At 36.0% G+C, this 15,399-nt stretch overlaps 1 protein-coding gene across 9 annotated transcripts in view; it reads left to right on the plus strand.

The window, feature by feature from the left end:
- The window catches only part of NBEAL1 (neurobeachin like 1), a 77,767-nt gene that overhangs the window by 27,804 nt on the left and 34,564 nt on the right, over positions 1-15,399 (plus strand). For 7 of the 9 annotated variants that reach the window (XM_052676423.1, XM_052676430.1, XM_052676424.1 and 4 more), the window contains 12 exons: positions 103-188; positions 1,370-1,676; positions 2,600-2,706; positions 5,496-5,582; positions 6,998-7,081; positions 8,531-8,629; positions 8,724-9,304; positions 11,019-11,151; positions 11,737-11,856; positions 12,997-13,300; positions 14,149-14,234; positions 14,684-14,773. In XM_052676423.1, the coding sequence (XP_052532383.1) occupies positions 103-188; positions 1,370-1,676; positions 2,600-2,706; positions 5,496-5,582; positions 6,998-7,081; positions 8,531-8,629; positions 8,724-9,304; positions 11,019-11,151; positions 11,737-11,856; positions 12,997-13,300; positions 14,149-14,234; positions 14,684-14,773 (2,084 nt within the window). The remainder of the gene's footprint in view (positions 1-102; positions 189-1,369; positions 1,677-2,599; positions 2,707-5,495; positions 5,583-6,997; positions 7,082-8,530; positions 8,630-8,723; positions 9,305-11,018; positions 11,152-11,736; positions 11,857-12,996; positions 13,301-14,148; positions 14,235-14,683; positions 14,774-15,399) is intronic. The other 2 variants (XM_052676431.1, XM_052676432.1) reach the window with 1 other exon arrangement.

A 15,399-nucleotide genomic window follows, 5' to 3' on the forward strand; every position in this document is an offset into this window, starting at 1 on the left:
TGTTTTATTTACCTGCTTTTTTATTTTTGTTTGAGAGAAAAGGCTTGTATAATTTATATTATAAAATAAGGAATCCTACTACTTTTTATTTATTCCAATCAGAATGTTTCCAAGAAAGTGAACATCTCAAGGAAAGCCTGAAATGTTGCCTGTTACATCTCTTTGGAGCTATTGTGGTTGGTGGTCAGGTAAGAATGTTTTAAACTCTTCCCAGCTGCTGAAGTCTCCAACATGATCTTCATTACTCAAAGCTTATAAATATCCCATAATCAAGGAGAATTTATTTACTACGTATTAGTCATTTATCTTGTGAAGTTTAGAGTTGTTCTGTGCAGTAGTATCTAAATACTACAAGCTAGGTTCTGTTTTCAGAAAGCAACAGAAGGCTGCTTTTTACAATAACTACACATTCTTATGAACTAAGTATAATGTCTTCACATACATAGAAAAGTGAGTAACTAGACTGCTTCCACCTGCAGAGTTTTTTATATAATTTTTTAGATTTCATATAATTACATGACATCTAGATTCCCATTGTTTCAGAAGGGAATACAAGGGCTTCGAAGTTTGGAAGGTCCGTAAGACCTTTAAAATAACATGAAGAAAAGAGAATATCTGAAAAAAAAAAAAAAAAAGTTAATCATCAACAAAGCCAGTGTATGCTCTCATGGGCTGACTTCTGTAATGTTCTGCTTAGTAAATGTTACTTCTGGTCCCAGACCTATCCATAGTGACAAAGCAGGTCTGAAGTCACGAAGCTGAACAGTGGGTCAGAAACAAGGGGGTACATGGCCTGGCAGGGGCATGGCTGCTAAACTACACTGTTGAGGCAGGTAAAATGTTGGGAGCCATGGCTTGAATGCAAGATCCCTAGACAAGGTGGGGAGATCCTGACAAGACTTCTTGCTGTGCTTTATGAGGCTGTACTCCTCCAGATGTAGTGTGACCCTGAGGCCTATCCAGTCAGAGTCCAGGAAGCAAGTTGAGGGGTAGGCATTCAGGACCCAGATAAATATTTGTTTTAAAGTATTGAGCCTATGAAAGTGGGGACCTAAAATGAAACTTTGAATTAAGGTTTATTTAGAATTAATATGTTATCTGAATGGTACTTGGTAAGAATATTGTAATGTCAATTTAAATGAGCTTTTCTTTACCCTATAAATATTGTTTGAAAAAGAAAGCCTTATTAAGTGCACAAGGTAGGCTGCATTTCATCTATAGCCAATAATCCAAGTAGCGTGTTTAACAAGTACAGTATATAAATTAAAATGGAAGCAATAGTGAATGTTGTAGGATTCAGGTGTCTTCAAATCAGCAATTCTGAGTTACGTTTTTATTCCCCTTAATTCTTTTTGTCCATGTGTTTCAGAGGAACGCTCTGCAAGCAGTATCTCCTGCTACCATGGAAGTCTTGATGCGTATTTTAGCAGACTGTGATAACTGGGATGATGGGAGCCCTGAGGAAGTGAGCAGAAAGGCAGAGCTTACTCTGAAGTGCCTCACAGAAGTTGTCCACATTCTACTTAACAGCAGTTCTGACCAGCGTCAGGTGGAGACCAGTACAATACTGGAGAACTATTTCAAGTTGCTTAATTCAGACCATTCAGCTTTACCTAAACCAAGGCGATGTAGGCAGTGGGAGAGCAGGTTCATAGCACTACAGATCCAAATGTTGAGTAAGTACTCAATTGTGCAGTTTCTTTAAATGTCTGTGGATAATAACTTAGAAACAAATAATGATTGAATTGTTGTATTAATATAACTGAAAGTTGTACAAATGTTCACTTATTTACATAATGGTAAACCTTCAAATGTTTTTTCTCATTGACACTTCTTTAAATATATTCTATTTCATATTCATAGTTAACCAGAGTATCAAGGTTCATGGACTACCAGTCTCTATTTAAAAAAAAAAAAAAAATTGCTAGGCAACAATGACAGCACCTTAACTACAGAGTGAGGAGGATTTCTAATAAAATATCCTCATGATGGCTGTTTTGTGGTAGTTTGCTTTTCAGATGGAATTACTGCAAACATTGGCAAAGATGTTGGTCCTTAAAGTGTTGGTGCTGAGTTGTTAGATAAACATTTAGTATTTGTGAATGTTTTTTTTACTTTGTTTGGAATGGCAAATATAAATGCAAGTATTTTCTTACCCTGGACTTCCAAGGAAACACGAGTAGCTTTGAGGTGGTGATCACTTACAGTAAAAGGCATCTGTATAATGCAGAGAAAATTTTTGAGGAAACTAGTGTTTGTGTGCTTCTAATAGAGGGCATAGAGGTTAGGTACTCAATGACAGGGACTTCAAGCAGGATCTGAAAGCTATCAAATGTATTGTGTAGCTATTCTACTACACTACATATAGTAGGTTACCTGACAGTTTTCAGTGTCAAACTGTTGAGTATTGGGCTTAGTACTCTGTGTCAATCACCTCAGAATTCTCATGATGTATAGTTTATTTTAAAATATGTTTTTTTTATTCCCATGCTTATTATATACCTTTTCTAATCCTCTTACAGGTGTAGTATGGGAAAAAGAGCTTAATGGATTTGGCAAGTGCTTTGGTTTTAATGTCAGTTCCATTTTAATTTTGTAGATACAATCACAGCCATGTTAGACTGCACAGACAGGCCTGTTCTACAGGCAATTTTCCTTAACAGTAACTGCTTTGAGCATCTCATTCGACTGTTGCAGAACTGCAAGGTAAATTTTATTTTATCTTCACTTCTATAACAAAATTTTTGTTCTCTTTTCCCATAGGATCTAGCATTTAGACAAATCTCTTTTTGTCTCAATCCCAGATAGAACTTCATAATTTGCTAGCCAATGTCTTTCACTGATTCCTTCGTACATTTTTCTCAACCTCTGCAAAAGAGCACGGATACAATGCAAATACAATGCAACTCTGGAATATTTTCATTCTATTTTTCTGATACGTTAGTGGCATTGCTATTTTGAGCTCTTCTAATACTAGATATTGTAATCTACGGAATACAATTTGATTTATCAACTATCAGTTTTTATTTGGGATTGGGATTTCATTGCAGCAATATATGAAAAATGTCCTTGGATTGGGATTTAGTTGTTATAATTAGTGGCCAGTTTCCTTGAAATGCTTTGAATAATGTCAGTGGGTTGTTTTTGTTTATCTCCAGTCTTCTCCTAAAAATACTTTATTTCACTTTTCCATTATTCTGCTTGGACATCTGCGCCTATTTCTGTACTGACCTTGTACTCTGTAAGAAACTTAGCTCCTAATTTCTTATTTGGTTATTAAGCATTATGATATTTACTTACTGTAGAATCTGTCTTTGTTCCTGTTCTCATTTGAACAAGTGGGAATTAGAACTTTGGAAAGCAGGAACAGCTACTCTATTAGGTTTTGCCTGCTTTTTTTTTTTTTTTTTTTGCTTGTTCTCTTCATTTTTAGTCTGCCTTCTTGTCTGTCGTAAAATGTACTGTTGGAACCTTTTTCCCTCTGAAAGCCTTGCATACTACTGTGATCAATTGAGTCTCAGTACTTCCAGACTGCTACATGGCATTTTTTAACCTTTGTAGTGGAAATAGCCCCAAGAATGATAAAGGAGGGAGGGGGGATGAAGTTATATTTTTCAGTGCATCTTCATACTTGTTTTTTGAAATAGCAAAGATGAATTTAGCAGTGGAAGTAGGATTTATTCTTGTTAATGTAGGAAGATGATTCTGTTTCTGGTCATATTTTTTTCTTACCTATGAAAATTTTGCTGCTGGATTCACTGGCAGGGCTACATGAAGCATATTTCTGCAGCTCTGTATCAGGTGAAAAGGAGAGTACAGACAATATGAAAGTCAGGAATTTCTCGGATCTTCAGCAAATTTGAAGAGAGAAATTTTCATGGAAAAGAGGGGTTAAAGAAAATCCCTACCACAATTTTTGCTATAGGTATCTTGAGATATTCAAACCCATAGTTCTAGTCACCTTTGAAGTCATCTACTGTCCAGCAGTCTTCTAAAATATAGGTTTTTTTTGCAACTGTTGGTTTTAAGCCTTATGGACAAAATTGTCTTCACTTAACTATGCTCTAGGATTACGGATCTGCACAAGAGCTTTTTGAAACTGTTCAGTTAAGTTCTGTTGATCTAAATGTTGCCTTTTGCCTTGTGATATTCAAGTAAGGGACTAAACTTTAGAGATACCAAAAGGGGCTCAGTCTGTCCTAAGTTTTCAAGTAGCTGCTTGTACATACTGTTAAGAATCTAGGGATCAGACTTTGAGCAAAGTGCAATCATCTCTAGCAGTGTGTCTGGTTAAAAGCACGTGGTTATTGTCTGAACGGCTTGAAATAGAAGAATTTTTACTTGCATTGATAGGGCTGAATTAACAAATCTGAAAAATTTGTTTTTTCTATGTCTGCCTTTGCTTTTGTTCTTATATTCACTTGCTAATGCTATAAGCCTCTGAGATGTTGTCATAATTCTGTGATGTGTACTCTTGACTGTGATGTACTTCAGACTGACTTGTGTTTCTGTGTAGGCTTACACTTGTGTAAGTCTAAACAATATTTTGAGTATTTTCTTTGTTCTATCTTGTGAAAGCTGATTCATAGTGTTTACTCATCTTCAGAAGGAATACCTGAGTAAGGTACTAGGAGAAGATGCATGAAGAAGAAATGGTTAATGTTTCATTCTTACCCACTGATAGAAAGTGTTGGGGTTTTTTGTTTGGTTTTGTGCTTCTTAGGTACCTTTAAAACATTTTTTATAGGGGATTTTTAACAGCACTTTGGAGTATATAAACAGAAGAAAAGCTGTAGTCATGATTAGATTGTGGCTGACCTATACTCACAAAGTGAGTGCAGTGGATTATGAAGGTACTGGAGTCAACTTCGATGTTGCAAATTCAGGTACAGACTAGGGATAAATTTCTTAGCTGAAAATGCAGGCATATGTTTTATTTACAGCCTGACAGATTCTTAGAGTGTTACCAGACGTAGTTTTGCTTTTCTTCTGTTCTGAAGGCTTATGTGATCAAAATATTCTACTGCTGTTGCTGCTTGATGTAAATATTTTGACTACATATCTTCAGCTGTTACATAGGATAAGGCATAAATGGACAGCCTTGAGGCATCTGTATCCATTTCTTTGCTAGTGGTCCACTGTTGTTTTTATTTCTTTAAAGTGAATTTTTGTTGTATTGCACATGGTAAATAAACTAATTGTTGCTAAGCTGGTAAGCAGTATAACATCCATGTAGGTCTGTTTTCTTGTCTCAATAGTGACATGTTTTCATCTAATTGTGGACAAAAAATGCAATTACTGCTTAGCAAAACTGTAATCTTCAATATTCTAAGAATTAACAGACAACTAATGTTAGCGGGGGAATGTGTCTCACCAATGTGAGAACTTGTTTCTTGTATGTCAGACACAAATCCTGAGGCAGCCTCCACAGGTATGATGGGAGGATAATTATGTAATGCAATTATTTCCATTATTCTTGTCTCTGTTTCTAACAGCTGTTTTTAAATGCTAACAATAAAGTGGCAGACAAGAGTGAAAAAGACCTTGCCAACAAATTACTGACAGAAATGAATGAGGACCAGGTATCTACCTAATCTGTACTTTGCTTCAATTGAGGTCAAAACACAATGACAGGAAAACTGATTCCTGTGCTTCACCTTAATGATCCTTTTTAAGTCTTCTGTGGCAAGATGATCTTGTTTCTGCAGACATTAGTATTTTCCATCTGTGGAAAGTTATTTCCCAATTAACAGACTGAATTCAACTTTGCTTTTATTAATCTACTTCAAGTTGCAAATATTTCAGTAGATTGAGCATCAGTTTTGCATCTTTTAAGGAAAAGGTGAAGTACATGAATGGAATCCAAATAATTCTATTAACCTGGTGGTGATTTTTTTTCCCTTCCTTTCCTTTTTTTTTTTTTTTTTTTTTTTTTTTTTTGCTTCTTTGTCTCAGCACTGTGGTGTTTTGGATTCTGGGGCCTTGTTTGTGAATCTCAATGGTTGTATTTGATGTCCTGATTCTTTGCTTGTCATCAAGAGCAGATGTTCACAAATCAATGGACAGGCTGAATCAGGGAGGTAGGAATAGCCTGTTGCTTTAATTTTGACGTAATGTTGTGGAAAGTATCACATGCAAGTTGTATTGATTTTGTGGTAGAATGATTTGTTCTGATTAAAAATGTAATGGTGCTAAGTACAAGGTATGGTAATCTACAAATTGTGATTCTAACAAATGGCTTTGGCTTTTTTAGAAACTCAGTGCAACATTAACTGCATGTAAACATTTCTTCACGTCTAACAGTCTTCTGATTCTTGACATTTCATTTTCAAAATGTCTGATATATAGAATATTCAGAGGTGGTGGAACTGTTTGTACAGTCTTGCTCATTAGGTTTACTGATGGACCTGAAATACTGCTTGTTTTTGTCCTTAAGACCATGATAGAAATATTACTATTAACAGAAATTAACAGAGGGGAAAAAAAAAAAACAAACTCAAAAGTTAATATGAAATTGGAAAGTTGATGATTGAGATAAGAATACGGGTGAGAAAGCCACTTTACTGTGCTGGTGTGAGTAATCTCTTACCATTAGTGTGTTGCATTGTGTAGGGACTTATGGAAAAGAACATACTCTATATGTACTGCAGATGCCTGATTGTTTAGCAGCACACAATACAAGAGATTTCTTAATTTGTTTTCCTTCCTCCCTCTTGAGGTTGTCCATTAGCAGCATGAGGAAAACGTGTTTGTCCATCAGAGCATTTGAAGTGAAATGAGTTTTGTGAAGGCTTCTCTCCTTCTCTAGAAGTGTTGTCTGCTGTTAATGTAATCTTTCTCATAGGCTATGGGGTACTTTGAAATCATTATTGGTGGAGATGATTTTTGAAGCATGCTAGTAAACTCCATTTTCATCCTGGCAGGAGGGCACAGTACAGTTTTGGAGCAGAATTGCCTTTATGCATTTGTATGTAACCACTGTATTTGCTGCTTTCAGGTATTTCAGGGACGTCTAGACTGCTTGGCAGTATCAACCATTCAGGCTCTCACAGCAGTAATGCACAAGTCTCCAGCTGCTAAGGTAACTATGCATGCAGCTATCTTCTTGTGATAGGCCTCTTAATTTTGTCTAGCTTTTCTTTTCTTTTTTTTTTTTTTTTTTTAAATCCTTGGAGTTTTAGTAATTAGGTTGAGTAGCTTGTGATCACTAATTCCTGTCAGATAGGAGCAATGGACTGAGTATCCTGTGTTTCAACCATTAGAAACAAATAGACATCTTTGTATGAGAACTGGAAAACTGGAGTGCAAATGGTAACTGGAACCTTTTTAAGGAGATTACATAATTACTTACCATGAAAATTTGGATTAGAATTAACAAATTTTGCAAAATATAGCTTCAGGAAGGAGTTAGTTTGTTATTATGTCTGTAATCCAAGATCATATTGCTGTCTAAATGGCAATCTTGCTTTTCCCCTGCCTTTCCTGTGTGATTATTCCTGTGGCTTGATAAATTAACAAGCAATGACTAGTTTGTGAATCTGACTGAAATATAAAGCCATGGAAGAGTAGTAGATTTATTTTTAGATTGCTGAATTCATTAGATTAATCCCATGTTTGAATGACTCCTGGCACACTGCAGGTCACAGAGTGGAAGTAGCTTGATTCAGTTGCTGCTTGTAGTACATTCTCAGTTAGAAATGACAAAGTAGTAAATCAGGCTCCTCCAGAGCATGTATCAGAGTACTTGCATCTCCACTGACACTTGGAAGTCTGGGGAAATGCTGTGTGACAGAATGGAGGATTGACTGTAATCCACAAAGTGCCAGTAAAATTTTCAGCTATACTTCCATTACAGTGTGTAATTTTTTCCCCTGTTTACTTAAGTAATTTTCACTTCTACTGGCAGATTCATCCATCTGTTCTAATTTCAGTGCAGAGTACTTCTGGGAGGATAGTATTTGTTTTGTGATGCGTTGGATATTCACTAACCAAACAGTAAACAGATGCTATGTAGTATGTTCTAGGCTTTGTGGCTCGTGTCACTTTTCTTCATGTAAAATCAATTCATTTTCAGAAAATCATTACTGGAACACTTATCTAATTTTTTGAATTATTTAAAATGAGTGATTTCTAATCAAGCTGGTCTAGAAGATCTTTCATTCAAAAGTCAGTATCTAGATTCTTAATTCTCAAAATAGTAACTTCATTTCAAGCTTCAGTTTGCATTAAAAATAAAGTTATTAATAACTTGCGATAGATTTAACATTTGAGTATACCAAAGAAATACTTTTTGTAATTACTTCTTTGGTCTTACATTTGTTTATCTGCATGCTGCAGTGAGTTCGTTCTTATTTACAGCATGCTAGAGATAGAAATCCTTTCATAGTATGTCCACTGTGCTGAACAAAAAAAATACAATTCTTACATTCTAATCCTTGAGTCTAATATTGTTTTCAAGTAAACTTTGTTGCAGTAGATGAGCTGTTTGTGTCTATTTCATTTGTTAGTGAGACTGGATTTTTATCCTCAGGAGGTCTTCAAGGAGAGAATCGGTTATGCACATATCTACGAGGTACTTAAGTCACTGGGTCAGCCCTCACGGGAGCTGCTGGAAGAACTCATGAATATGGTGAGATATACTGTGAATGCTGTCTGGAATGCTGTGTCTCTTCAACAGTATTTCTTCTTGACTGTATTTCATGTTTGATTTCTTTGTTTTTCAGGCTGTTGAAGGTGACCACATGGCTGTTGGGATATTAGGCATTAGTAATGTCCAGCCATTATTGCTGCTTATCCAATGGCTTCCAGAGCTTGAGTCACATGACCTGCAGATTTTCATTTCAAATTGGTTGAGGCGGATCTGCTGTATTAACAGGCAGAGTCGTGCCACGTGTGTCAATGCAGACATGGTCATCCGTATCATCGAGACACTAAATCACCACTCTGCACTCCATTGCACTTGTGCAGAGAACCTGATTGCCCTTCTGGGCTCTTTAGGGAGCCACTCAATGGGGTCAGAAGAACTGCTTCAACTAATACGGCTCCTTAGAACCGAGGAGCCAAAACAGGCTCACCCTTATGTTATTCCAGTGATGCGAGCCATTCTGGCAATGGCTCGGAAACAAGGCATGGCTAGTGCCTTGCAGTATTTCAACTTGTGTCACAGCATGGCGGGAATTGCTGTTCCATCAATTCAGAGGTGGCCAGGCTCTGCATTTTCTTTCAATGCTTGGCTCTGCCTTGATCAAGACCAGGTGGACCCTAGCACAGCTAGCAAAACTGGCAAGCGGAAGCAACTGTATAGGTATGATTACCATAATGGCTTCAACAGTACAAATCTAGGTTGTCTGTTCCTTGTGGAATGTGATATGTGGTACCTCCTAGTCTGTGTGGTACCTGTTCTTTCATAGAATGCAATATAAAGCACTTGATTTGTTTATTTTGTGGAAGGGAGAAGCTTCATCTGTCTTCAAAGCCAGGCTGTGTTACAGAAGTAAGCACGTAGCTTCTCAATTACACTGCTTCCTCTACAGTTTCTTGTTTGCAGTTTCATTATCCACAACTCTGAATTGTTAAGGTATATAGCTTAAAAACAACAACCAGAAAAAGCAAAGCACCTCAAAACAGAACAATCTGTGGTGGAATTGTGCCACAAACTTTAAAAAGGCAATAGAGCAAATTCTTAGCTGCAAAACACTTTTTCTACAGTCACCACAATTAGCTATGCATTTTCACCAGTGATGTTCATTCTCATAAAAATCTGCACCAATTGAGATGGTCACAGCTGTGATGATGATAGAAAAATGTTGCACACCCAATTCATCTTTTACTGGTGTGAACAGATGGAAGCCAGAAGGTGCCAAATCTGGACTGTATGGTGGGTGCGGTGGGAAAGTGCAGCCAAGACAGGCAATGTGCTCTATGTTCTTCCAACTGATATGGGGTCTGGTGTTATTGTGTTGCAAGAGAAAAATTGTCCTCTTCTCTGGCTTGACTCTGGAGGTTCCAGCATTCAGCTTAGTCTTGTTGCAGCATGGCAATTAGTGGGGAAGGTTTGTCTGGGTTCCAAGAAATCCAGAATGATCACCCCCTTTCCTATCCCAAAGGGCAGTGTGCATCACTTTCCCCTCTATAACATCAGTGTCACATTTGTGTTTTATACCAATAAATATTTGATAATACAGTAGTTAATGCCTCCACTTGGAGTCACAGTACCCAAGGGATTATAGCAGGCTTTGATAATACTTCACGGTTTATATATAGTTTTCTGTATTCAAGCACTTAAAAAGAATGCCAGGTTTCTCAAGGCAAGCCTGTTCGTGCAAGGTTTATTTATAGATAGCTGCTTACAGCTGATCTTCATGATAGAGTGAAATAAGCTATTTAACCATGACTATGTTTATATTTTGCATTAAAATTCTTGCTTATAGGTAATCACAGATTTAAAAATATTTTTAAATCTACACTTACTGTCTCATCAGTTTTAAACCAGATTTGGCTGTAACATTATACGTACAAGCATTCTGAATTTCTGAATTATTCCATTTAGTGTCTTGATCTTTAAAATAAAAACCTTCATATGCAGTGGTATGATGTAGAACTATTAAATTAAGAGAACACATCTACTAGCTATGCCAGCAATCTCACCTAGCTGCATGCATTATTAGCAGCTTTAATGGGGCTGATGGACACAATTAACAGCAAACACCACTGTTTGCAGGCCTTTTAATATCTTCTTTAGTAGAACATTGTGGCTCTCAGACTGCAACAGTCAGTAGTTGGATAGCAACAAGCTTCTTCGAGAGATGTGGGGGATGCCTTTGTCCTAGCTGTCCTGGGGTTCCTTTGTTGTGAGATTTGTCTTATTCTTTTGAACAGAAGTAATAGCTAGGCAGATAATGATGTGAACAGCAACAAAAAGCTCAAGTTGTTTCTCTCCTCAGTGAAAATACTGTTATGTGACTTACAGTATGTATGGTGAAGCAAGTCCTTAGCTTGTTTGTTTTGTCATTCTATAGCTTTTTTACAGGAAGCGGTATGGGTTTTGAAGCCTTTATCACATGCTCTGGAGTATTGGTGGTAGCAGTTTGCACAAAGAGGGAATATGCGACAGTGATGCTGCCTGACCACTGTTTTTTTGACTCACTCTGGGTAAGATGTGATGCTGAAAAACACTGTTTAGCATAGTAGTGTTAGCTCAGAAGTAGCAAGTTTGATTGCTATTTTATAAGTGATCTATTTTATTATACTTAACTGTGTAAGAACAAATCTAAACTCAGATAATAGAGTGCTTTTTACATAAATTAGTATTTAAAATAAATTATGCCTGTTGTTTTAGCTGTTCTTATTCATAAGCTGGTTATAGTGTTTTTTAAATGTGTGTTTTATATGGGAGTTTTTTAATATATGGATCTTTTTTGTATTCAAACAAACAGCTGTAGTGTTGTGTGCATACTATTGTTTCTGCTGTAACTTATTCTATTCTAAGGACTAATGTGCATTGTCTTGTAAGAACCTATACCTCTTTTCTTAAAAAAAAAAAAAAAAAAAAAAAAGTTTAAAAGTAAAATGCTTAAAAGAAGAGCTGATATCAACGAGGTCAGACCAGCTACTTTGGATTTATTTTCCTAAGGATTTTCGTTAATCATTTCTTCATCAAATTAGTGAAGGTGAGGTTAAATGGTTGTGTATTATCATTTTACTGCTTTTTAATAACTTTATGAATTTATTAATCAGCACAACATAAGTATTGTTCACATGCCTGGAAAGAGACCCTTTGGTCAGAGCATTGTGTACATCTACGTCAATGGACAGCAGAAGATCTCTGCCCCACTTCGATTCCCTGCCATGAATGAAGTAAGTTCACCTTCTGTGTCATACACCTGTCCTGATGAACTTCATAGAAGAATGAGAACATAGTTGGCTTTTTTTATGTTTGGAAACTCAGTAAGAGTTAAAGGTAGTTTAGAGCATTGTTACTAAGTTGGTTCAAGTCTAGATAGTGGCCAAGGTATCATAGTGGAGAAAAAGTGGAACTAACCATTAATTAATGTTTGTTTAGTCATCTTAGTTTTAAAAACAAGCTGGGAAAAATATCAGCTTGGTTAAATAGTGGGGTTTTTCAGGACCAGAGCCCTATGATAGAATTTCTGGTTAGTCAGCTCTGCAAGTATTGTGACAGCCCCAGTGAGAAATATTCCATCTTGTTTTCAGTGGCCATTCATTTTATTAATATTTTCTATGTGTTCCCATAACACGTGCTGATCTTATACCTGTTACCATCTTATATCATACTTGGATAAGCATGAACACTAGCAACAAAATGAGAACCTGGCATCTTAAGTTCTTTGTGTGGGATGAATCCTTTCTAACCTGGGCTATAATACTTACCATTCTTCCCCTGTTCAAGTCCTAATTTAATATGTAAGTATTTTGAGTAGTTTTAGTAAGCATTTAAATTAAACACTGTAATAGTGAAATCAGTATAACACTTCAAAAAGTATGTTGCAAGATAGAACTCTGGGTTTTGGCCTACTTGTAAAATAAGCACAATAGAGAAGATATCTATATGTGGGGTTGGTAATCTTCCTCTGAGGGCTTCTGTTCAAGTGGTAAATAATTGATACATATAGCAGGCATAACAGGCTAGTACTTTCAAATACAATCCAGAAGAAGAATGTTTACTAGAGTATCTTACCAGAGTACTGTCCAGGCTCTGTTCCTGGCAGCCTTTTTTGTCACACAATAGTTGAAATGACCAAATTGTTTTCAACTGAATTAGCAGCACTCTGCTGTTGTGAGAAGTATGTGTTCTTTTCTTTTGGATTCTCCAGAGTGTGCCAGTACTTGCTGTTCTTGGTTTAATTTATTTAGTTCAGATTTGACAGAGATAGTCTTCAGATTTGCTTCGTAAAATAGTTGAAGCAGAGGTGGAAAAGGAACATAGACTTAAACTCAGTGTGTGTTTTGTTTTTTCTTCTATTCTTGCTTCTACAGCCTTTTACTTCTTGCTGCATTGGTTCAGCTGGTCAAAGAACAACAACTCCTCCTCCATCTCAGATACCAGATCCACCTTTTTCTTCCCCTGTCATGCCTCACCGTACATCACTTGGGGGCATTCTCTCTCCAGGAAGCTGGGGTGGGATGCTTGCAAAACCAGAACTCATCACCAAGATGATCTCAGCAGGGACTCAGGACAGTGAATGGGGATGCCCAACATCGTTGGAGGGCCAGCTTGGTTCAGTTATCATTTTTCATGAAGCACTGCAACCCCCTCAGGTGAAAGCATTGTATTTGGCAGGTAAGTAATGATTATACTAATTTTTAGTGAAACAAAATGGTTGAGTTAGGGACAACATCACTTACAGATTTGCTGTACACAGACATGTAATGACATGACAGACAAGTTACAGTCCAAAATAATTTTAGAACTAACATAAGTGAGAGGGCTCTATAAGAAGCTCAGAAATAAATGATAAGGATTTTTATTTAAGTTAAAATATTAGGTTTCCATAAGCTCATCTATTTATTTATGTACAGGCTTGCCAAAATCTGGATGTTAAGTATATTTTCACTTTTCTTTTTTTTCACTGTTTGCCTACAATTGACCTTATAATTGAAGGTCTTTTTAAAGTATTGCTCTTGTTGACAACCCACTGAGGTGATTTACACTTTAGGATTTTTCCATGAAAAATCAATTAACTGTGATTTTAAAATAAAAATAAATTATTGATCTGTTTTACTGAAGTATTAAGTGAAGTTCAATAATGACATGGGATTGTTAGAGATTAGCAAGTACTTCAACCATTTAAAGGAAGTATTTTTATGTTGCTAAATAAAGTTGACTTGAATATTTCTTACTGTCTGGCTATTTGAGCTTTTTGTTAGGTTGGTGGCAAGTATAGATGTTTGTAAAGAAATATTTCTGTTCAAGTGTCCAAAATATTGTATAGTTTGGCTTTTTATCAAGAATATGTATTTGCTTTTAATAAGAACCCTATGGAATGAATAACTTCATAATATTACTTTAAAGCATATCTCAAATAAGTATGGTTCAGAGTATCCTGCCATAACAAAGAATAGTTGTATAAAATTTATGAAAGTTAACATCCAGTGAAGTCTTAAAAATTAAAAGCAATGTATTTATAGGTCCAAACTGTTTAACTCCATGGAAATCTCAAGAGCCTGAAGTAGCAGATCTCCCCAGTAAGGTGTTGCTGCATTACACGCCAAAGGTATGGAACAATACGGATTTTTCTGTTGCTTTTGCAGTGTGAAGTAATTTCAGAACTTATCTTGAATGGTTTTTTCTTTCAGAAAATTCTTTTAGAATTAGAACCAACTAATGTACCATTAACATGTAAGAACATTTAACATTAACATATTAAGTGTACCATTTTGGCTTTTTTTACACAATGGTAATGGGAAGATGCAGGGTAGCAAAAGCTTTCTTAGACTAGAATTTTGGGGAAGGGCAATAGATGTTATTCTTGTTTAGCAAAAGGACAAAATTATTTTGTAGAAGTCAAATCTAAGATGACATAAATTTTCTAGGATTCCCAAGTTGTTTAAACAACATCCTATCAACACGATGACACTAACTATTATGCGTTATTTCAAAGCTTTCTGCATTTTCAAGGATCTGTTGTTTCCTAAATGATACTGTAGCCTCCTTACTTCTCAGGCCTGCAGAAATCCAATTTGTCTTGACCTGTCGGCAAATCTCTTGCATGGAAGACTAACTGGAAACAAAGTAGTGAACTGGGACATCAAGGTAAGTGCTTACTGAACAAGCAGAAGCTGTTGTTTATGTGACAGTTTTCCTACATTCACCTAACTTTTGGAATGCTAGAAGTTATTGTCATAATACCAATGACATTTAACAGATAAAAAGTCAGTCTTAACACCGCCTGAGGAAATGGGCTTATTTGCAGCTAGACAGCTTGATCAAGAAACATTGTGATTAATGATTTTTCTGTTCAGATAGAAAACACTAATTCTCATACTAATACTATAGACATTTGCTTGCAGGGCTCTTTAAGCAAAAAAAAAAAAAAACAAAAAAACAAAACAAACGAAAAAACGGAAACAGAAACGAAGATTGAGGGCAGAGCATGTATCCTATGGACAATTTCTTGTTTTGTTTTGAAGACAAGTGTGTGAACAAATAAATGCAATTTTTAATTTTTCTTGTTTAAAATCATTTTCCAATTTCTTACGAATAGTATGCAATCAACTCAATGAGCAAACTAATTAGTAAGGAAATGTTGTTTGGGCTACACTGTGCATATGCTCTGACTTACAGAGATTAATGTTAAGAAAATGGAAATGTTTGCTAGTTAATTTTGCTGTGATGTGAATAGTTAGAAAATACAAAAATTTGTTGTCTTTATGCAGTAG

The sequence above is a fragment of the Tympanuchus pallidicinctus genome, unplaced genomic scaffold (genome assembly GCF_026119805.1).
Source record: "Tympanuchus pallidicinctus isolate F22 unplaced genomic scaffold, pur_lepc_1.0 scaffold15, whole genome shotgun sequence".
Taxonomy (NCBI): domain Eukaryota; kingdom Metazoa; phylum Chordata; class Aves; order Galliformes; family Phasianidae; genus Tympanuchus; species Tympanuchus pallidicinctus.